The sequence below is a fragment of the Oncorhynchus nerka genome, linkage group LG26 (assembly GCF_034236695.1).
Source record: "Oncorhynchus nerka isolate Pitt River linkage group LG26, Oner_Uvic_2.0, whole genome shotgun sequence".
Classification (NCBI taxonomy): domain Eukaryota; kingdom Metazoa; phylum Chordata; class Actinopteri; order Salmoniformes; family Salmonidae; genus Oncorhynchus; species Oncorhynchus nerka.
The window spans coordinates 10797499-10821860 of NC_088421.1; the positions used below are offsets into that span (position 1 = coordinate 10797499).

The 24362-nt window shown below is 43.1% G+C and overlaps 1 protein-coding gene across 1 annotated transcript; it reads left to right on the forward strand.

Annotated features, from left to right (window-relative positions):
• The first annotated feature begins 1902 nt into the window (after nt 1–1902).
• LOC115110262 (F-box/LRR-repeat protein 20) lies at nt 1903–23648 on the forward strand. The gene is made up of 15 exons (XM_029635764.2): nt 1903–2330; nt 9044–9105; nt 13331–13385; nt 13498–13572; nt 14227–14321; nt 14463–14531; nt 14651–14746; nt 15117–15243; nt 15706–15780; nt 16625–16755; nt 17033–17093; nt 18356–18400; nt 18498–18554; nt 18766–18978; nt 19124–23648. Exons 1-15 carry the CDS (start codon nt 2289–2291, stop codon nt 19229–19231), a joined length of 1311 nt encoding a protein of 436 aa, XP_029491624.1. The 5' UTR covers nt 1903–2288; the 3' UTR covers nt 19232–23648.
• The last annotated feature ends 714 nt before the right edge of the window (nt 23649–24362 follow it).

Genomic DNA, 24362 nt, shown 5'->3' on the forward strand with positions numbered 1-24362 from the left:
TCCAACACTCTACTCAGCAAATTGGATGCAGTCTATCACAGTGCCATCCGTTTTGTCACCAAAGCCCCATACACTACCCACCATTGCGACCTGTACGCTCTCGTTGGTTGGCCCTCGCTTCATACTCGTCGCCAAACCCACCGGGTACAGGTTATCTACAAGTCTCTGCTAGGTAAAGCCATGCCTTATCTCAGCTCACTGGTCACCATAGCAGCACCCACCGTAGCACGTGCTCCAGAAGGTCACTGGTCACCCCCAAAGCCAATTCATCCTTTGGTCATCTTTCCTTCCAGTTCGCTGCTGCCAATGACTGGAACGAACTGCAAAAATCTCTGAAGCTGGAGACTCATATCTCCCTCTCACTAGCTTTAAGCACCAGCTGTCAGAGCAGCTCACAGATCACTGCACCTGTACATAGCCCATCTGTAAACAGCCCATCTATCTACCTACCTCATCCCCATACGGTATTTATTTATTTATCTTGCTCGTTTGCACCCCAGTATCTCTACTTGCACATTCATCTTCTCCACATCTACCATTCCAGTGTTTAATTGCTATATTGTAATTACTTCACCACCATGGCCTATTTATTGCCTTTAACTCCCTTATCTTACCTCATTTGCACTCACTGTATATAGACTTTTTGTTTTCTTTTGTTGGGTTGCTAGATGTTCTTGTCATATCCTTGTCATATCCACCCTGACTGACCACCTTACCATATCAAACGGCTTTTAGTTTACTATGTTACGCCTATTCTATGAGACCAGCCTGCCATTTCTCGACCAACTACGCTTGTCCATTGCTGTGTTCAAAACCACTTGGAACTCTGAAAAATATGAAGGAAAATCATGACATTTGTTTTCTTCCGGTTGGAAAGTCAGAGATCTAGAAAGAGGCCCGAGTTGGATGATTATTAAAATCGATGTTTTTCCCAGCCAGAGCTAGTTTTCTTCCGATTTCCCAGTTGTTTTGAACGCACTAGTCGGAAGTCGGAGATTTCCGAGTTCCCAGTTGCTTTGAACGCGGCACGTGTCCCGGATATATGACGTCTTAGCAGCTAGACGTATGTGCATGCGACGTTGGAAATTATAGCCAAAGTACATTTCTTCCGTTATAAAGACATTATGTGTAATACTTTTCTTTATACTGTGTGCGTCGACAATATGAATCCAGAAAGAACTACAACTTGATTTAAAATGCAATGGCTCAGTATGGATTTCTACTCTGTGTTTACATGCACCTTTCCCGCTATAATGACATCGGTTGACAAGTCACGTATATGTGTCTTCATTGGTTTCTTGCGAGTTGGAAGCAGTCCAAAGCGGAAGTGCTCTTTCCCCAAACAGCAACAACAAAGTTAAAATGTATCCATTCGATCATCGGATTGGCAGTTTCAGAATGTTGTCCATTGTTTTGACAATGGCTATTGAAGTTATATATATATATATATATGTGTGTTTTATATTGGGAAATAATGGACACCACAGTGCATTATTTTATAATAAAGATATGCCTACATTATTATGACCATTTATGTGTATACACACAAAGTAGGTATATGCACAAGGCGATGATATTATGTATGTAATCATTATTTATGCAAACTAATTTTGCCCTTAATACTGCATGAAAGACAACACAAAAAAACTGTACAAAACAAATCGCAGGTAGGTTATGCTCCTGTCCAAAATTAGGCCTCACATGGCTCCAATGACAACTGGACAGCACAATAGCACATACAGTAGGACTACCAATAAAGTGCTCTTGCATAGAGTCCTCCTTTATATCACAGTTATTTAAGGTTAATGTTTTGATATCCCATAGCCCAATGATGTAGGCAGGGCCTAGGCTAAAGGGAGAAATAGGCTTGGCCTAATTCTATAGAATTCTAAATAATGGCAGAATATTGCCCTGATGAAAAATGCATGTAGGCTATACTTCGTCCAGGGTTATTACCAAATGTAATTATTTGTGTCCATAATAAAGAAGGCTAATGCTAAAAGCACTGTTCACATATAAAGGGGGAACAGTGGAGGGGAGGGCGAACTAGTGAGCGGAGATATAAGAGTTCGGGTTGTTGGCTGGGGCAGTTGTCGAGAGGTAGGCTAATGCAATTGTGTTACAAACCGAAAAAACTATGAAATCCGCCGTCGCAGCTGCCGAAACAACGGTAGCATGGTAGCTTTGGACTGGGGTTTGCAAGACGAGCACCGATATCTACACATTACTGCACTTTTAACACCGAATTACTTATCCCCCTGATCGAGTCGGGTAAACCACCGTCCGAGATGGGGAAGGAGGTTAATGGTGTTTCGCGGAGCCGGTTTGAGGTGAGTTTATAATATAGGAGATTGCTAGATAACAATTATTTTTGATTGGTGTTATGGTGTTTGTTAAACTGCGTCCATGGTTGCGCACCGATGCAGCTTCCGCAGTCAATGTTTGGATTAGGGCAAACATGTTGTTTTCAAGTATCGACAATATCTTGATTTCTTCAATAGCCTACCAGAATGTACAATTATTAAATGAGGTTATAGTTTCATATTTTGTGTTTATAAAGCATTCATAGGTTTCCGGGCTGATTAAAACAATTGTGGAGCCTATCCGAGCTTTCTCTTTGTGCCGTCAAAACAAAGACAATGGCACAAATACAGACTTTTAGGCTTCACACTGATACGAAGCCCTATATTCCCCATCGTTTTATAAACATAGAATGTGATCATATTCGGGCCTACTTCATCCTACTGTGTGACTGAGTTATTTCACAGAGTTGGAGAATTGGAATGTTGTCTTTGATCAGCTAGGGTTCTGTTGTGTGTAGACTCATGGCCGCTGCGGGTTGATTCTGCTACAGATGGGCCATTCGCTCGGCCACGACTCGGCTAGTCCACCACCACACTCCGAATATCAACAGCAAATACAACAATATATATCTGTTTTTAAAATCATACAGGCTATGATTTCCCTATAGATGTTTACGTTGACAGAAGCCTCATGTTTTTTATGCAAGCGATCGTTATTCAACGTTGTGGCAAAGTTTTCGTCGCTTTATACGCAGCGATAAAGAATGCACCAAATCCAAATGTGAAATATGGCTTTGGATAAATACAGTCTCATTAACAAATGCCGCCCGTGTGTGTTCACGCCGTGACATTGGTCTGTCTACCCTGAGCACTCTGTTGTTTAAGCCTCATCTAGGCGGCGTGGGATTTGTGTGGTTTTATTTATTTTTAACAGTGCAACAGCTGACGACTCAGAAGATTCAGGCCGTACCTTCTGGCCTGACAAGCTGACATCTGCGGCAGATACGTGAGCTGGCTGTAGTTTACTAGCCAATAACAATGGACTTTAACGGTTTGGAGAGTAGAATTGAAATTGTGTTGCATTTATAGGAAGGCCTATTCTTCGTCACGCCCCTGTTTTTTAATGCATCAACATATTGCCTATTGTCAAGTGGCCTAGTATTGTTGATTGAAACCCTACAGTTAGAGAGAAAAACTATCTTTCTTTGTGCATATTTCGTTTCCAAAGGGATGAGGTGTGTTGTCTTCAGCAATTCTTAGTGTGAATCAGTCAGTGAGTTCAGCTCATGTACTTTAACCACGGCAAGGCAACACACATATCCCATCCCGTAAGTCTTGAGCATTTCAAACTGTTTTTCATAGACCAGAGCCAAAAATGTTATTCATATCCAGATATATTCTTGATATGATTTCATATTAAAATAGTAGAGGAAAGTGAACAATTTGTACATTTAACTTTAAACCTATCATGCTCGGAAAGGATCCAAGTTATTTAAAAACGTCCTAAATAGTATGAGTATGATTGGAGATTCAAACATGATTTAGCCTTATTTCAAACCATTTGATATACAGCGCATTCGGAAAGTGTTCAGACCCATTGACTTTTTCCACACTTTGTTACGTTACAGCCTTATTCTAAAATGGATGAAAACAAATATATATATATATATATCCTCATCAACCTACACACAATACCCCATAATGACAAAGTGAAAACATGATTTTAGAAATTCTAGTAAATTTATAAAAAATTAAATTTAAAAAACAGAAACCTTATTTACACAAGTATTCAGACCCTTTGCTATGAGACTCAAAATTGAGCTCAGGTGCATCTTCTTTCCATCGATCATCCTTGAGATGTTTTTATAACTTGATTGGAGTCCACCTGTGGTAAATTCAATTGATTGGACATGATTTGGAAAGGCAACACACCTGTCTATATAAGGTCCCATAGTTGACAGTGCATGTCAGAGCATAAACCAAGCCATGAGTTAGAAGAAATTGTTTGTAGAGCTCCAAGACAGGATTGTGTCAAGGCACAGATCTGGGGAAGGGTACCAAAGCATTTCTGCAGCATTGAAGGTCCCCAAGAACACAGTGGCCTCCATCATTTTTAAATGAAAGAAGTTTGGAACCACCAAGACACTTCCTAGGGCTGGCTGCCCGGCCAAACTGGGCAATCCGGGGAGAAGGGCATTGGTCAGGGACGTGACCATTTACATTTACATTTACATTTAAGTCATTTAGCAGACGCTCTTATCCAGAGCGACTTACAAATTGGTGCATTCACCTTATGACCTCCAGTGGAACAGTAGTGCATCTAAATCTTTTCAGGGGAGGGGGTGAGAGGGATTACTTTATCCTATCCTAGGTATTCCTTAAAGAGGTGGGGTTTCAGGTGTCTCCGGAAGGTGGTGATTGACTCCGCTGTCCTGGCGTCGTGAGGGAGTTTGTTCCACCATTGGGGGGCCAGAGCAGCGAACAGTTTTGACTGGGCTGAGCGGGAACTGTACTTCCTCAGTGGTAGGGAGGCGAGCAGGCCAGAGGTGGATGAACGCAGTGCCCTTGTTTGGGTGTAGGGCCTGATCAGAGCCTGGAGGTACTGAGGTGCCGTTCCCCTCACAGCTCCGTAGGCAAGCACCATGGTCTTGTAGCGGATGCGAGCTTCAACTGGAAGCCAGTGGAGGGAGCGGAGGAGCGGGGGTGACGTGAGAGAACTTGGGAAGGTTGAACACCAGACGGGCTGCGGCGTTCTGGATGAGTTGTAGGGGTTTAATGGCACAGGCAGGGAGCCCAGCCAACAGCGAGTTGCAGTAATCCAGACGGGAGATGACAAGTGCCTGGATTAGGACCTGCGCCGCTTCCTGTGTGAGGCAGGGTCGTACTCTGCGGATGTTGTAGAGCATGAACCTACAGGAACGGGCCACCGCCTTGATGTTAGTTGAGAACGACAGGGTGTTGTCCAGGATCACGCCAAGGTTCTTAGCGCTCTGGGAGGAGGACACAATGGAGTTGTCAACCGTGATGGCGAGATCATGGAACGGGCAGTCCTTCCCGGGAGGAAGAGCAGCTCCGTCTTGCCGAGGTTCAGCTTGAGGTGGTGATCCGTCATCCACACGGATATGTCTGCCAGACATGCAGAGATGCGATTCGCCACCTGGTCATCAGAAGGGGGAAAGGAGAAGATTAATTGTGTGTCGTCTGCATAGCAATGATAGGAGAGACCATGTGAGGTTATGACAGAGCCAAGTGACTTGGTGTATAGCGAGAATAGGAGAGGGCCTAGAACAGAGCCCTGGGGGACACCAGTGGTGAGAGCACGTGGTGTGGAGACGGATTCTCGCCACGCCACCTGGTAGGAGCGACCTGTCAGGTAGGACGCAATCCAAGCGTGGGCCGCGCCGGAGATGCCCAACTCGGAGAGGGTGGAGAGGAGGATCTGATGGTTCACAGTATCGAAGGCAGCCGATAGGTCTAGAAGGATGAGAGCAGAGGAGAGAGAGTTAGCTTTAGCAGTGCGGAGCGCCTCCGTGATACAGAGAAGAGCAGTCTCAGTTGAATGACTAGTCTTGAAACCTGACTGATTTGGATCAAGAAGGTCATTCTGAGAGAGATAGCGGGAGAGCTGGCCAAGGACGGCACGTTCAAGAGTTTTGGAGAGAAAAGAAAGAAGGGATACTGGTCTGTAGTGGTCACTCTGACAGAGCTCCGGAGTTGTTTGTCTGTGGAGATGGGAGAAACTTCCAGAAGGACAACCATCTCTGCAGCACTCCACCAATTAGGCCTTTATGGTGGAGTGGCCAGACGTAAGCCACTCCTCAGTAAAAGGCACATAACAGCCCGCAAGGAGTTTGCCAAAAGGGACCTAAAGGACTCTGACCACGAGGAACAAGATTATCTGGTCTGATGAAACCAAGATTGACCTCTTTGGCCTGAATGCCAAGTGTCACGTCTGGAGGAAACCTGGCACCATCCCTATGGTGAAGCAAGGTGGTGGCAGCATCATACTTTGGGGATGTTTTTACACCTGCATTGCTTGCTGTTTGGGGTTTTAGGCTGGGTTTCTGTACAGCACTTTGAGATATCAGCTGATGTACGAAGGGCTATATAAATACATTTGATTTGATTTGATTTTTCAGAGGCAGGGACTGTGAGACTAGTCAGGATTGAGGGAAAGATGAGCGACGCGAAGTACAGAGATCCTTTATGAAAACCTGCTCCAAAAAACCTGCAATGTAATCCATTTTAGAATAAGGCTGTAACCATTCAAGAAAAGGTACTTGTAATAATAACATACTCAAACCATAAGGGCAGTTCCACGGTAACGGAATTGTGTTGATTCAGATTTTTCACTTAAAATGTATACCCAACAAAAACCATTGATTTCAAAGTTTAACAAACATACAAGTTTATGCACAAGGACTACTTTTGAGAACAATTTACAATAACACATTTACTGGAAGAACTGTGCAGATGCAAAGTTTGGTGACAGAATTTCGGTAAAATCTCTGTGTCAACATTTTTCCAGAAACTATAAACATCTGCTCCGGATTAAGATTCAATGATGTCTGCAGGCAGAATGGAATGTCAGCTATGACCTGACACATTGACTGAAAAATCTCTTTTGGTTATTAAACTACAGCAAGTGAAGTGGATTTACACCCGGTAACGGAATTGCGGTAACAGAACTTCATCATGGGTCCCTGATCTGTACTACACAGAAATGCATAGTTATGGATATGAATGTCATTCTCTTTATTGTTCTGTAACCTAAATAGGTACACAAAGGTATAAATATGTAATAACCTCCTCTGCATATTTGGGTATTATTCTACGCACCGGCAATTATTTTAATGAGCTCTGCCCCCAAACAAGACCACATTTGGTTGGACCAAATCAAAACCAATCATAGACGTCTATGTTTCACAAGCTTGGACATTCAAAGTATAGTACAGCACAGTAGAGCTCAGTAAAGGACAGAACATTGGAGTATAGTTTACCATTGTAGCCAATTCAATTGCAGAAAATCACTTACCAATTACATTGGGGGGGGGGGGGGGGTTAATCACTTAATAAATTAACAAAACGTATATCAGTAAAAGTAACTTATTGATAGGTCTACCTTTACCTGTTACTTAAAGATATGTGGGTTTTTGGTAAAGGAATTTCAAGGCAATGTTTCTTAAACTTACACAAGGCAAAAAAAAGTTATACAAAATGAAACATGTTGATATTAGTTGGCAGGGGTCTTTATTTACTTAAGCATTATTATTATGTATTTCTAATAACTTTAAAAAATATACTTTTTCTGGTAGATGTTTTCTAAGACCCCTTTTCCATCTGTTTGGCCTGAAATCAAAGCCGTTGCTTATTCTGAAATGTTTAGGATGGAAAATTGTTTAAAAATGTGTGTATGCCCTAATTTCTCAAATATAGTCTTAGCTTTCATTTGACACCAGATTTGATATGCTCCTATGGACTTCACATTTTGGTGCTCATGAGGCCTTTTTACATGGAAATGACCAATAACTACTGTGGCCCAGCATACAATGTAGCCTATATGCCCCAGACCATGCTCATCTGGTTATTTTGGAAATGGCTGTGAATTATTTGACCTGTTGAATAATTCTCTGAAAGGCAAGCTGTCAGAGGGAATTTGCCCCAATCCAAAAGCAAAATGCCTGTCCTTTCCTGCTCCCTCAGAGTGTTGAAGTAAACAGGGATCGTAGGACAGGCTGAATGTACTATTGACCCAGTGCATCCACTGAATTTGTATTGTAAGTTAACAGAAAATAAATCATAGATTCACATTCAAAATATACATATATTGGAGGTCAGACTAACAGCAGACTCATGTTGACTTTGTCACAAAGTTGCTCAAGTCTCTACAAAGTCTATTCCTGTTTATGCTTGATATCTTGGTCATTACATGGACCACCAGCATGGTTCAGCATTACTGCATTTGACAGGTCCTATTCTGACTACAATACTCCTCCATTAAAAATAAAATAATAATATGCCATTTAGCAGACCAAAGTTATCCAAATCGACTTACACAGACAGGCCAACTAAGATATTTGTTCCACTAATTGGTGTTTTGAACAATCACATCAAATCTTTTCACATATCTTTTTCAGAGCTGATCTAATTAGTCGAAAGACAAATGAGTGAGAGAGAAATTTCAGATTATTATTATTATTTTTTAATATCAGAATTGGGCTGCCTGTTGTAAATGCAGCCTTAGTCATACAACATTTGTTGTATGAGTGGCCCCAGGAATCAAAGATGAATACAATTGACTTACCCATTAAGTGCTTCATACTTGGACAAATGTAGGTTTGCTCCTAAATATGGGAAGTTTGCAAACTAGAGTAGGATACTGTTTTCCATGACATCACCTTTCAGTATATCAAGGGACTGAATATCTCATGGATCCTAATTATCTGTTTGTGGGTGTGTTAAAACACCTCTTCTGTAGTCACTGTTTGATTAGGAGACAGCAAATGTCTCCCTTCCCCTCAATCTCTCTTCATCGCACTCACTGTATCACCCCCTTTCTCCTGTCAAGCTTTGACGTTGAACCTATCTCTATTGATGACAGTGATCGTTCATCATTGGTTATATGCTGGAGCTTTCCTTGGGGCGGGGCCAGAGATAATAAAGGATTTCTAGGCCAGTCCTGCTGTGAGCGACGGAAGCCAGAGGAAGTTAACACGCTCTTCTTCATCTCTTCCTCACAGATGTTCTCAAACAGCGACGAGGCCGTCATCAATAAGAAGCTGCCCAAGGAGCTGTTGCTACGGTGAGCGAGGGCTTTCCAATGACTGGGCCGTGTGCACACACAGAATATGGCACGCCACATGCTCAACACCATCAAACATCTTAACCTGCCCAAAACACAGCCATGTACACTCTGATCCACCTGCTCCACACAACACAGCCACGGACAATTAACGAGGTTACATCGTGACACTTGAGCCATGAGCCACCTTAGAAACGAAGGGTCACTATACCAGGGCTCTAGTGGTTTGGTCAACATCACCGACCAACTGCCATCTGCCACTCTCCCTCATGGGCCCCATCCCACTTGCCCCAATTTCCCCTCCCCCCAAATGCTAAAACTAATTAAACACAGATGGTCTGGGCTATAAAACATTCAAATCGATTAAGCAAAGAAGAAAAAGTAAAAAGCCCCCGAGCAAACAGAAAATGGAGGCCATAACTCAAGCCTGGGTCTCACTAGCAGAACGGTCTGGGATAGAGGTGCTGACGGTTGGGGGTGTGCTGAAGGTGCAGGGGCCACAGACTGAGCTCTGATTTACTAGGGCTTTTGGGTTAGGGGCAGGCTTGCTGAGATCAATTGCAACATTATACTCACCCTATATCACACTGGGCTGCAGAGTGCAATGTGTTACATATGAATCCATCACACATGCATATTTATTATTGAAGGGCATAGGCAGTATTCACACTCCTTGACTCCTTCCACATTTTGTGTTACAACTTGAATTTAAAAATGGATAACATTTAGATGTTTTTTTGTCACTGGCCTACACACAATACCTAATCATTTCAAAGTGGAATTGTTTTCTGAAATGTTTACAAATTAATAAAAATGAAAAGCTGAAGTGTCTTGACTAAGTATTCAACCCCTTTGTTATGGGAAGCCTAAATAAGTTCAGGAGTAAAAATGTCTTAACGAGTGACATGCTTTGCATGGACTCAATCTGTGTGCAATAATAGTTTTTAACATGATTTTTGAATGACTACCTCATCTCTATCCCACACATACAATTATCTGTAAGGTCCCTTAGTCAAGCAGTGAATTTCAAACACAAATTCAACCACAAATTACCAGAGAGGTTTTCCAATGACTCGCAAAGAAGGCTACCTATTGGTAGATGGGTAAAGAATTTTAAAAAGCAGGCATTGAATATCCCTTTGAGAATGGTGAAGTTATTAATTACACTTTGGATGTTGTTTCAATCCATCCGATCACTACAAAGATCCAGGCGACCTTCCTAACTCAGTTGCCAGAGAGGAAGGAAACTGCTCAGGAATTTCACCATGTGGCCGGTGGTGACTTTAAAACAGTTAGAGTTTAATGGCTGTGATAGGGGAACTGCGGATGGATCAACAGCATTGTAGTTACTCCACAATACTAACTTAATTTTATAGTGAAAAGGAAGCCTGTACAGAAATGTAAAAACATACATCCTGTTTGCAACAAGGCATTAAAGTAATAATGCAAAAACTGTGGCAAAGCAATTCACTTTTTGTCCGGAATACAAAGTGTTATTTTTGCGGCCAATACGTTACTGAGTACCACTCTACATATTTTCAAGCATAGTGGTGGCTGCATCATGTTATGGGTATGCTTGTAATCATTAAGGTCTGGGGAGTTTTTCAGGATAAAAAATTAATGAATGGAGTTAAGCACAGGCAAAATCCTAGATGAATTCACCTTTCTGCAGGACAATAACCTAAAACACAAGGCCAAATCTGCTTACCAAAAAGACAGTGACTTAAATCTACTTGAAAATCTATGGCAAGACCTGAAGATTCACAGCTGCAATTGCTGTAAAAGGTTATTCTATTGACTTAGGGGTGTGAATACTTGTGTAAATGAGAATTTAATACATTTTGAATTCTGACTGAAACACAACAATGTGGAAAAAGTCAAGGGGTATGAATACTTTATGAAGGCACTGGTACACTACATACATACATACGTACGTACGTACGTACCATACCAGTCAATAGTTTGGACACACCTACTCATTCCAGGGTTTTTCTTTTTACTATTTTCTACATTGTAGAATAATAGAGAAGACATCAAAACTATGAAATAACATATATGGAATCATGTAGTATCCAAAAAAGTGTAAAACAAATCCAAATATATTTTCTATTTGAGTTTCTTTTTAAAGTAACCACCCTTTGCCTTGACAACTTTGCACACTCTTGGCATTCTCTCAACCAGCTTCATGAGGGAGTCACCTGGAATGCATTTCAATTAACAGGTGTGCCTTGTTAATTCGTGGAATTTCTTTCCTTCTTAATGCGTTCGAGCCAATCAGTTGAGTTGTGACAAGGTAGGGGTGGTATACAGAAGATGGCCCTGTTTGGTAAAAGACCAAGTCCATATTATGGCAAGAACAGCTCAAATAAGCAAAGAGAAACGACAGTCCATCATTATTTTAAGACATGGTCAGTCAAAACGGAACATTTCAAGAACTTTAAGTATCTTTATGTGCAGTTGCAAGAACCATCAAGCTCTATGACGAAACTGTCTCTCATGAGGACCGCCACAGGAAAGGAAGACCCAGAGTTACCTCTGCTGCAGAGGATATGTTCATTAGAGTTACCAGCATCAGAAATTACAGCCCAAATAAATGCTTCAGAGTTCAAGTAACAGACCCATCTCAACATCAACTGTTCAGAAGAGACTGCATGAATCAGGCATTCATGGTTGAATTGCTGCAAATAAATCACTACTACAGGACACCAATAAGAATAAGAGACTTGCTTGGACAAAGAAACACAAGCAAAGGACATTAGACCGATGGAAATCGGTCCAAATTTGAGATTTTTGGTTCCAGCCGCTGTGTCTTTGTGAGACGCAGAGTAGGTGAATGGATGCTCTCTGCATGTGTGGTTCCCACCGTGAAGCATAGAGGAGGAGGTGTGTGGGTGCTTTGCTGGTGACACTTCCAGTGATTTATTTAGAATTCAAAGCACACTTAACCAGCATGGCTACCACAGCATTCTGCAGTGATACGCCATCCCATCTGGTTTGCGCTTAGTGGGACTATCATTTAATTTATTTTTCAACAGGACAATGACCCAACACACCTCCAGGCTGTGTAAGGGCTATTTGATCAAGAAGGAGAGTGATGTAGTGCTGCATCAGATTACCTGGCCTCCACAATCACCTGACCTCAACCCAGTTGAGATGGTTTGGGATGAGTTGGACCGCAGAGTAAAGGAAAAACGGCCAACAAGTGCTCAGCATATGTGGGAACTCCTTCAAGACTGTTGGAAAAGCATTCCAGGTGAAGCTGGTTGAGAGAATGCCAAGAGTGTGCAACACTGTGAAGGCAAAGGGTGGCTACTTTGAATAATCTAAAATACAAATTTGTTGGTTATTACATGATGTGTTATTTCATAGTTTTGATGCCTTCACTATTCTACAATGTAGAAAATAGTAAAAAATAAAGAAGAAATCTTGAATGAGTTGGTGTGTCCAAACTTTTGACTGGTATTGTATGTACGTACACACTGAGTATACCAAACATTAGGAACACCTTCCTAATATTTAGTTGCTTCCACCTTTTTTCCCTCGGAACAGCCTCAATTCCTCGGGGCACGGACTCTACAAGGTGTCGAAAGCGTTCCACACTGGCCCATGTTGACACCGGTGCTTCTTACAGTTGTCAAGTTGGCTGGATGTCCTTTGGGTGGTGGACCATTGTTGATACACAAACTGTTGCGTTGCAGTTCTCGACACAAACCGGTGCTCCTGGCAACTACTGTCATACTCCGTTCAAAGGCACCTTTTTTGTCTTGCCCATACACCCTCTGAATGGCACACAGTCTCAATTGTCTCAAGGCTTAAAAATCATTCTTTAACCTGTCTCCTCATCTTCACTGATTTGAAGTGGATTTAACGAGTGACAAATGAGGGATCATATCTTTCACCTGGATTCACATGGTCAGTCTGTCATGGAAAGAGGTGTTTTTAACATTTTGTGTGTGTGTGTAATGCCCCACCACACAATCTCTCTCTGCAAAAGTAAACATTTATCTAGCCTTCAAACACGATAACCATAGTAGAGTTAACATAAATTCACACACACAATCATAAGTGTCATATGCTCATCAAACATAAAGTGGCATACATAGCAGAGTTCTTAGTGTAATTATAGGGTCGAACAGGGATTCTGGGTAGAGCCTTGTATACATAGAGGGCTCTGGTTCTGATTCTGGGTACCAGGGGTTCTGAACCATCCCTGTCTGTGTTCCAGAATCTTCTCCTTTCTGGATGTGGTGACACTCTGTCGCTGTGCCCAGGTCTCACGGGTGAGTTTGTTTCTGAAGTGTGTATTTGGTTCAGTGTAAGTGTGTGTGTAATTGTATGTTGGACAGAATAGTGAAACCAGTGAAGTTGACCTTGTGCCCCTCTCTCCCTCAGTCGTGGAATGTGCTCGCCCTGGACGGCAGTAATTGGCAGAGGATTGACCTTTTCGACTTTCAGAGAGATATTGAGGTCAGGAAGTCTCGCATAAACCTTCTTTTTCCTCACCTCTTCTCTCTCATATCCTCTCCATCTCCTCCTCACCTGCCATTTATTATTGTCTTTGTCTGTCTTGCTATATTTTATGGAAACAAAGTGGACATTCATGTCTGTGACCTTATAAACACAAACAACATTGACTTTAAACCCACATACCGTGATTATCTAAGATTTGAATTCAGGACCTTAGCAGTTGATTGTCTACCAAAGGAAAGTTTGATTAGACTACTATTGATGTTGTGCATTCACCACAATCAATGCCATGTACTGCATGTCAATCTACTGACCTTGTCACTGTATGGATGACCACAGATGACCATTTAAAGGCATTTGAAGGGTAAGACTGATGTATTCACACGTGACAAGTTTAGTACATTGCCATAATCAACAACGCCAGGTCAAGTATAATCATGTCTGCCAGCAATAGTAAGACAGACACTCAACAGGCTCTGCGAAATGGGTTCAAGTCAAGCAGTCAGTGTTTACAAAGATGGTTGAGTTTAGCCTAAACAGGTAGCCTCTACCCTATGCTCCTGCCACATCTGTTTTTGCATGTATGTGAAAGTGAAGATGATAAAACAGATTCCTCCTCAGATTATGATAGGTGTTTGTGTCTGTGTGTTGCAGGGGCGAGTGGTGGAGAACATCTCGAAACGATGTGGGGGATTCCTGAGGAAGTTGAGTCTGCGGGGCTGTCTGGGGGTGGGGGACAGCGCTCTGAGGTGAGGACTGACTGGGAATCGGGCCTAGACTGGGCACTCTTGGCACTGAGGAGGGTGAGGGGAGGAGATTTATGTGGGAGCTGGAGGGCAAGTACACACACTCCAGTGCAAATATGTCTGTTCCTGTTTGTTTTTCAACAGAACCTTCTCCCAGAACTGCAGGAATATTGAGCTGCTTAGTTTGAATGGCTGCACCAAGATTACTGACAGGTATTTGCAGACATTTATGCCTTGTGTTTTTTTTGTCTAGTATAATTCTATTTTGCTAATGTACTAAAGTGTTACATTATTATACATGTAAGCCTCTTGCCTCTTTCTCTCGCATGCAGCACATGTAATAGCCTCAGTAAGTTCTGTCCCAAGCTCAAGCACTTGGACCTCGCCTCCTGTACCTCAATCACCAACCTGTCACTCAAAGCACTCAGGTGAGGGGTCTCTCTTTCTCCCACTCATACTGTCAGCATTCCTGGAAAAACCTTGTCACTCACCTTTTGGTGATTTGATTGTAGTCATCCCTCTTCGTGACAGTTTGTTGACTCTAGGACTAATATAAGCCATTCAAAATATCCTGGGACTTTTTTTGAGATGCAAGATTTTTTCAGGACTCCAAGAATACTCGCACGCACACACTGGGGAGTCTCCTCAGCAGGAGCAGATGGTTGCATCTGTTGTAGAAGTGTAGGGTGATCAGGTTATTCAGGGGATGTGCATAAATATGGGACACAGTTGTTGTTGTTTTGCCGGCTTTTTATCTAATATCTGTGTCGTGGTCTGACCCATTTTCTTCCCCTGCAGCGAGGGCTGTCCTCTGTTAGAGCAGCTTAACATCTCGTGGTGTGACCAGGTGACTAAGGATGGCATCCAGGCCTTGGTACGATGCTGTCCCGGACTCAAAGGCCTTTTCCTTAAGGGCTGCACACAGGTAGGGCCAGGGCAAAGCAACAAACGGGTCAGCTAGAGTTGGGACTATTAAAAAGCATAAGATCACTACCTCAGTCTAAGCAAGGTGTGTGAACAGAAGAACAGACTGGATATGTGAGAGTTATTCAGAAACACTTGCAGGTGAAAGGAACAAACAGATCGCATATGATTAGTATTGTAGCCAGGAGGATGAGGCATTAAGATATAGGTAGACTGAATGGCTGACTGAGGGGAGAGGGGCTTAGCTAGTCTAGATATGAGACCAGGGCTAATGTTTGTATTGCAAGCAGTGTGATGGGGATGGTAGATCCAAACAGCAGGAAGGACATTTAGTTGCAGGAGGGGGTTAGCTAGCTAGCTCATTGGTGGGGTTACCTTGGTGCACTGCTAATGGGATTTCAAATGACACACCTCTCTCTCTCTCTCTCGCTCTCGCTTCTTTCCATCTCCACCTATTAACTAGTTGGAGGATGAAGCACTGAAGCACATTGGTGCACACTGTCCAGAGCTGGTCACTCTCAACTTACAGACGTGTTCGGTAAGCAAGCACCTCTTTCAGTGTTTAGGTCACATAACAGCAAAACCTGCTGATCTCACAGCTTCAAAATAAAGTGAGTGTCTCGCTTGATATTTCAGCACCTATCATGTTTGAGGCTGAATGCTTTGTTGTGGTGGGTTGGGGGCTTGTAACTCCTGAATAGGCTTGTCATTGAGAAATGATGAATCTCTAATAGCTGTTGTGGCCATCCATATGGAAGGTAAATGAGTCATGTCCTGCCTCTGCTGTTTTTTTTGTTTTTTTTTGCGGACTGAGGGGAGTTTCTTGTGTACAAGGCTGCGCAGTCAGTCTGCATTCTGCCCTGCAGTAGAGGGACTAGTATGGACTGAGGCCCGCCCTGCCATGTAACCTACATAACGAATAGCGTGTGAAATGCACCCAGACAACACATTTGTTTCTCTGGCATCCTCTTTATCTGTGTCTCCAAATTCCCTTCCTGTTACGTCTACACCCCAAATGTCTCTCTCTCCCTCCCTCTTTCCTTCCTTATCTCCTTCTCAATGTCTCCCATCTTTCAGCAGCTCCCTCTTCTTTTGCCTCTTTTTCATCCTCTGTCCTCTCTCTCTTTTTACACCTGTGCTTTCTCTGTGTGGCTCCCCCTCGCAACTTTCTGCAATCTTGTAAGATCAGAACTACAGAGGGAAAAGAGATTAAAATATATCACAAAAAACATGATATGATTCTCATTCACCGTTCTGAGGTGGATATTCATAGCCTACGGCATCAGTTATGGTAATATTATGTTCATTTTGATAATGGTGTTATAGCTGTTTGATGCTGTGGAAGTTCTGCTAGTGACCCGTGCCTGTTTCCCTCTGAGCAGCAGATCACAGACGAAGGTCTCATTACTATATGCCGGGGCTGTCACCATCTGCAGTCGCTGTGTGTCTCAGGTTGTGCCAACATCACAGACGCCATCCTCCACGCCTTGGGACTGAACTGCCCGCGCCTCAGGTTGGTACTCCCTCTGCTCCTAGTCCACCTCACCCCCGACCCCTGCTCCAACCCCTCCACACTGGTCTCAGGTGTCCACGCCACCCATCCCTGCTTTTAACCACTGTTCACTCCAAATACCACCAGAAACTCCATACAACCCTTCATACATTAAGACTCAAATACACCCCGCTCTCCTTTCTGGTTAGTGCCCAAGTTAACCCACCTTGTATTTCCTCAGACACGTCAATACATAGCAGTTCCCCCGATCATAACAGGATGTCCTGTCTCCTTTCAGAATATTAGAGGTGGCTCGCTGCTCTCAGCTCACAGATGTGGGCTTCACTACACTAGCAAGGGTGAGTGTGGAAACTGACGCAGATCACACACACATCTCTGACATACACTACCGTTCAAAAGTTTGGGGTCACTTAGAAATGTCCTTGTTTTTGAGAAAAGCAAAGCTGGAAACAGCAGATTCTTTATGGAATATCTACATAGGCGTACAGAGGCCCATTATCAGCAACCATCACTCCTGTGTTCCAATGGCACGTTGTGTTTGCTAATCCAAGTTTATAATTTTAAAAGGCTAATTGATCATTAGAAAACCATTTTGCAGTTATGTTAGCACAGCTAAAAACTGTTGTACTGATTTAAAGAAGCAATAAAACTGGCCTTCTATAGACTAGTTGAGTATCTGGAGCATCAGCATTTGTGGGTTCGATTACAGGTTCAAAATGGCCAGAAACAAAGAACTTACTTCTGAAACTCATCCGTCTATCCCTGTTCTGAGAAATGAAGGCTATTCCATGCGAGAAATTGCCAAGAGACTTGGCATCCCGGAGTCGCCTCTTCACTGTTGACGTTGAGACTGGTGTTTTGCGGGTACTTTTTAATTAAGCTGCCAGTTGAGGACTTGTGAGGCATTCTCAAACTAGACACTCGAATGTACTAGTCCTCTTGTTCATTTGTGCACTGGGGCCTCCCACTCCTCTTTCTATTCTGGTTAGAGCCAGTTTGCGCTGTTCTGTGAAGGGAGTAGTACACAGCGTTGTATGAGATATTCAGTTTCTTGGCAATTGCTCGCATAGAATAGCCATCATTTCTCAGAACAAGAATAGACTGACGAGTTTCAGAAGAAAGTTCTTTGTTTCTGGCCATTTTGAACCTGTAATCGAACCCACAAATGATGATGCTCCAGATACTTAACCATTCTAAAGAAGGCCAGTTTTATTGCTTCTTTAATCAGTATAACAGTTTTCAGCTCTGCTAACATAATTGCAAAAGGGTTTAATAATGATCAATTAGCCTTGTAAAATGATAAACTTGGATTAGCTAACACAACGTGCCATTGGAACGCAGGAGTGATGGTTGCTGATAATGGGCCTCTGTACGCCTATGTAGATATTCCATAAAAAATCTGCTGTTTCCAGCTACAATAGTCATTTACAACATTAACAATGTCTACACTGCATTTCTGATCAATTTGATGCTATTTTAATGGACAAAAAATGTTTGCTTTTCTTTCAAAAACAAGAACATTTCTAAGTGACCCCAAACATTTGAATGGTAGTGTACATGTGTTGTCTTACGTTTTTTCTTTCTTTTTTTTTTCTGGCAGAATTGTCATGAGCTTGAAAAAATGGACCTGGAAGAGTGTGTGCAGGTGAGCTAGCCTGCGCAACACGCACGTTCCCACACACACTAACATACCTTGTAGCACCATCCACCAGAAGGATACGTTTGTTTATGTCTCTCCCCAGATCACGGACGGCACACTCATCCAGTTGTCCATCCACTGCCCTCGTCTGCAAGTTCTGGTGAGCACTAGCTAATGGCTTCTATCCTAGGAGCTGGTCTCAAACATGCTTTGTTCAATTTAAATTCTATGAAATACATGTCGGAAGAACTTGTTTCTTAGATAATCCACAGTCTCGTGGTGTTAATAACAAAAGAAACCCAATGTGTTCGGTGACCGTAGTATTGCTGTTCTTAACTGTTCCCTGGTCGTTGTTATGGTCTCTCTCTCAGAGCCTGTCTCACTGTGAGCTGATTACTGACGATGGCATCAGACATCTGGGAAGCGGGCCCTGTGCCCACGACCGGCTGGAGGTGATCGAGCTGGACAACTGCCCCCTGATCACGGACGCCTCGCTGGAGCACCTGAAGACCTGCCACAGCCTGGACCGCATCGAGCTCTACGACTGCCAGCAGATCACCCGCGCAGGCATTAAGAGACTAAGGGTAGGCACTGGTGCTACATTGTACATTGCTGCTTATGCGTAGTGCACAGACACACAGATTACAGTAAATGAATGAACATTTCTTAGATGCGTTTGTATATACCCTTACACCAACACTTGTCTTTTTTTAATCTCTTTCTCTCCAGACCCATCTACCTAACATCAAAGTGCACGCGTATTTCGCCCCCGTCACCCCACCCCCCTCGGTTGGGGGGAGTCGCCAGAGATTCTGTCGCTGCTGTATCCTGCTATGATGTGAAGACTGCGCCCCCACCCCCCCTCAGCCCAACTTCTGCCCCTCCACCCAACCTGGCTCGGCCTGGTCCGATCCGGCCTCAAGGTATACATGCTGGTGTGCCCCCCTGATTGGAGCTGCAGAGAGAGGGAGAGAGCTCAACCACCACAGGGTCTGGGAAGAACCTTCCCAATGACATTACCAAACCCACTCACAACGGCCTTTGTCAAACACACAAATAAACACACACACATCACCACAGATGAACATCAGTACATTCCCTGCTGTCCCCAGGCCCATGTTCTAAAGACCACCCAGCATTGCAGGGAGGATTACATAATAGAACCACTGCTGTTTACAGATTAGGCTCCTAATACACTGTATGGACTACATGAAGGTAGGGCTCACTTGATACGAGGTTCCCTATGGACTACTATGACCTTTTACTAAAGGATCAGGAAGATGGGTTTGGATAAGAAACTCACATCCAATGTGGGTGTTGGGAGGATAACCAGAAACATGGCTAGAGCTACTATGAGGATATTGGTTTGGTAGAAATGCCCTCAGAATCTTTCAACGACTGTCAAGCTACCTCTAGACATAACTGCACTTCAATGTGAGTAGCTCTTTGTTAGCCTCTGGTTCCAGACTGCCCACTCCCAACCAAACTTTTTTAAATTTTTTACTAAAGATCCGTTTCCATTGGCACTTTGGAGTCAACCCAGGTTGGGCTGGCCTTGGTGGCTGGCTGAAATGGTTTCCACTGCCTCCAAAGAATACATGATGTCATGTTGCTAGGTATTCAATCTATGACTGCAGCTGGCTTCGCTAATGTTGCTAACTGGCAAGATGTTGAATAATTTAAATTCACCCTCACTATGCTGTAACTAACTTTAACCCATACTCCTGTCAGTGCTAGCCATACTCAGAACCATGCATTTAGCTTGCTAACTCGCTAAACGGTTAGCGTAGCTATTGGCTAGCTAACTAATCAAGCAAACCAGACGGCAGGTTTGAGAATTTTATTTATTTATTTATATATTTTTTACAACAGATGATATGATGTAGCTAGCTAGCTTTCAATACGAACTGGCCAGCTAAAATTCCTGCTAGCTACAGTAGCTTGTTTTAACTCTTGATTTGCTAGCTAATAATGGTAGCTAGCATTTTAGGGCTGACTGTTGTCATAAAAGTTTATTGTGGAATGCAAAAATTAATGGATCCAGCTGTGGTGGCAATTCGTGTCATGTCTGACTACTGCAGTACTGCTTGTCCATGTGCTAACTAGCAGCGCACACACCTAGATGAGCTGCTCAACGTTGTCACCATCCAGCGGTGATTTTATTTTTTATTTACTGCGTTACCAGCCTGAATTCTAAACGCGCTAGCACCAGGTGTGAAACTGGGCTGTGCTGGTTCGAATTTGAGAATTCCATTCGAACATCTCTATTTTGGCCCTGATTTTAAGTGCCAGTGGAAAGGGGTTTAATTTAACAATTTAACAGAGTCCTGGTGTCTTCGACAGCAATTAAACAGCCCCACACACACACACACATATATTGTAAATACAGTGGGTAGTAGTTCTTCTTCTCTAGTCTCAAAGTAGCTACAGCTTAGTGCAGGCCTGCTAGAGGGTATGCTGAGTTTATCCAGCAAAATGATGACACTTTTTAAAGAGTCTCTATGACTCACCTAATAGTTTACTGCCAAATGACAACACACACTTGCACATACACGTGCGCACACACACACACAGCTAAATACCTCCCCCTTCCCCTCTCTCTGTTACAATCAGAAGCTTCATTGTACAAAAAAAAGAAGAGAAAAGCAAATATTTTTCTAAAAAGGACACCAATTGAGACTTACACGTGGGGACTTGAGAAGATGCCAAATGTTGCATGTAACAATTCTAGTTTTTTAAATCTAAATGTAATATATGTAAGTACTGTGGAAATCCAACGCTGCAGCCAGCTAAACCACACCACAGACCATGGTGTGAAGGAGAGATTTACGTCAATGGGTCTCGCACTATGTTAAGCCAAACACATACTGTACACACACAGGTGTGTTTTTGTGTATTGTGTGTGAGAGAATGTTCCGGGCCTATGGAGAGTAGTTTGGACAGTGAACCATCACCGGTTCTGGATTTTTGGAGACATAATAAACCAGGCCCCTGCAAGCTAGTCTTAACAACAACAAAATATTGAATAGAGACCCAAACACATCAAATAAAAAAAGATTGACGTCACTGTGAGTTTGCGATGCCAGACAGACCAGGAGGACGGAAAGAAAAAGCCAACCGAAAACAAAGTATCTGTATTTTCATTTTGTTGCTTTTAGTCTTTTTTCCCCCCTTGGTGATGAACATTCTTGATGAATGCGAGCTGGCGAACCACACATGTGTAGGAGGAGATGCCCAGTGTTGCTTGCGGGCACCAGGATCTGGTCAGTGACAGTAATGCCCCTTCAACTCCCATGAGGCCATGCAGGGGAGAGGGTGAAAGTGGAGTTGACCCTGCACCAGCACAGCGCCCTTCTCTCCCTGCCTGGGACCAGTGACGTGGGACGAGGAGGGGCCGCTGAAATTGGATAGGTGCGGTCACTAAACAAGGAAGTCGTTTAGAATCTTGACCTGGAGTGAGCTGAGTGCACAACACTGGCCTGCTGACAGATGTTGGAGTGCAGGGGTATGTGTCCCAACTCCACGACTACCACCTTACCAAAAGACTTTGACCCCTGTTCATGAGTTTCAAAGCCTTTCATTTGGATCCTTCCTCCTCTCCCACACTTTAACCTTCTCTGTTTTCTGTCTCTCCTCTTCTATTCTCTGTTCTGTTTTTATTTTTATAGTTCAGTCTTTTTTAGCCTTTTTCTGTTCAAGTTGGTGACTTCTACATCTCGTTCTCACCCCTCCCCCCTCTTTTCTGTTTGGTGTGTTTTGGGGTGGGGCTGTTTTTGTTTTGCATTCAGTCATGAGTTCAGTGTTTTCCCCAGTTAAGTTTGAGCCCTCTTGCAGTCCTTGGTTTTTGGTCTTATGGAGTTTGTGTTATATTTCGAGTTCTTGTTACCTAATGTCCAGAGTGTAGCCTTTGTACAGGGGGAAGGGTTGGAGACAGTGCAATTTGTAAAATAAGTTGATGACGAGTCGGTGAGGTTGCTTTTATGTATAATGGATGTTATACAACGTATTGAATGTGTTGCCATGAAGGCGTTGTCTGGGAACGTGGGGGTGTGTGTGGGGGGGGGGGGGGTTAGGGCCTAGGTTGTGTGCTGATGTAGCAGAAACAGATTCCTCTCCTGATGTGCTTTCCCTTTACTTGTTATGCCTTGCTTTAGGGATCCCCTAACACCTTGATGCAGCCCACCCCACTGTAGAAACAAAACAGAGTTGGTACGCCCAATAGGAATGTTTTAATGTTCTCTAAAAAGACATATTCCCTTCTAAGATATAAACCAACTAACAGGCAAAACATTTAATGATGATTATTTTCTGTTTTTGTGATTTTGTCAGTTGGGGGTGGGAGGGGGATAATGCAAACGGCGATTAATCCAGTCTGATCTGTTTTGTTTGAATGTGGGTTTATGGGGGATTAGAGAACATCCAGGAGCCCAGATATGCGTAGATGCATAATGTACTCATACTACTCACCCTCTGGCTGGATGCAACTGTGCTCCTACTGCTCCCTACGGTCTGGAGTTACTAGAGGGAAAGTCATGGGGAAGCTGGGATCCATAACACCTGTTTGACCTCTTCACACACAGTTGCTGAGTCACCGGCACCACTTGTACTCGCTTAGTCATTCACAGACGCACTGAGACACACACAGGGTACGCACTGACCATTTGCACTGCCATGGTCCCCTCTGAATCAGAACTCAGTTGAGAGCGAAAGTATGCAGAGTAGACATACGTGCCTACACATACTATACACTATACACTATTGACAGCACAGACAACAGGCAAATTCAGCCTCAAGCGGTTCCGTTAGAAGTGATTCAATATACAAAAACAGGAGAACATGTCCATACCGGGTTATGTCATAAACTACCCTGTAGAATGTCAAGACTAAACACATGCAAAACAATTATACCGCTTCATTCCTCTGATTTTCCAGCAGTTAACATGGAAGATGACAGATTACTGAATTCTGGCTCAGTCCATTTTCATGTCCACTCAGTCCCTATGACTACACTGTGTGTTGGAGGGGGTGGGGGAGGACGGCTGGCTGGCTGCGTGAACAAGATGGTGGATCTAAAGTGTGTTCTTGGTAGTTTGACACCTGGGGACTACTTTACTTTTCTTTCTTTTTTTACTTTACACAATGACTGTAGTTCATATAAATTAATGTAAATCTTTTTAATTTTTTTTTTTTTTTTACAATTAACTGATTATAAATGAATATGTATGTATGAATAAATATATAACTATATTATTAAGATTTGCCTGTTATTTCTGTAATTGCAGTATGTTGAAGTGTTCATTTGTTTCGCTCTGAAACTTTTCCTGACCTGACTAGGAAAAACTCTTGGCTCCAGTTATAGGCTATAAATAGGGAGCAGAGGTTTTTCCTGACCAGGTCAGGTAGTCTCCACTATATTGTAGTCCTACATGTTTTCCTTTTACTGTACGTAATGCATGTTGTCCTAACCTTAGCGCAACACTAGAGGGCAGCAATAAGCTACTTTCCAAAAAAGGCTGTGGAGAAACCCAACCCTGAGTACTGTGCGGGGGTTGTAAGAAGCAGGCTGGAACTATGTTACGAGTAGTTAAATGCTATTTTACTTCATTCATCCACTTTGTAGCAAAACTTAATTCAAACATGTATGTTACCCAAGTCTTCATACTAATGGTGTGTGGATATCTGATGTCCGTGATGAAATCCTAGATGAATGAACAGGATCATTCTGTCTTCCCCATTGGGAGTAACCACACTGCCACCCGTCCTACAGTGCCATGACAACCAGTGACTTAGTTTGTGATGTTGTTAGGCTCATAGTGCCATATGGGGGCCATTTTGGCTCCAGTTGTTCCCCTGCTGCTAGAGATATTGTGTTCCTCCTTCTCCTTCCCTCTGGCATGGAGTGGCTTGTTTTCGCCTCCTATGTTGTCATTTGGGGGACCTTATTTTTAGCTGGCTTACAGACACCTGG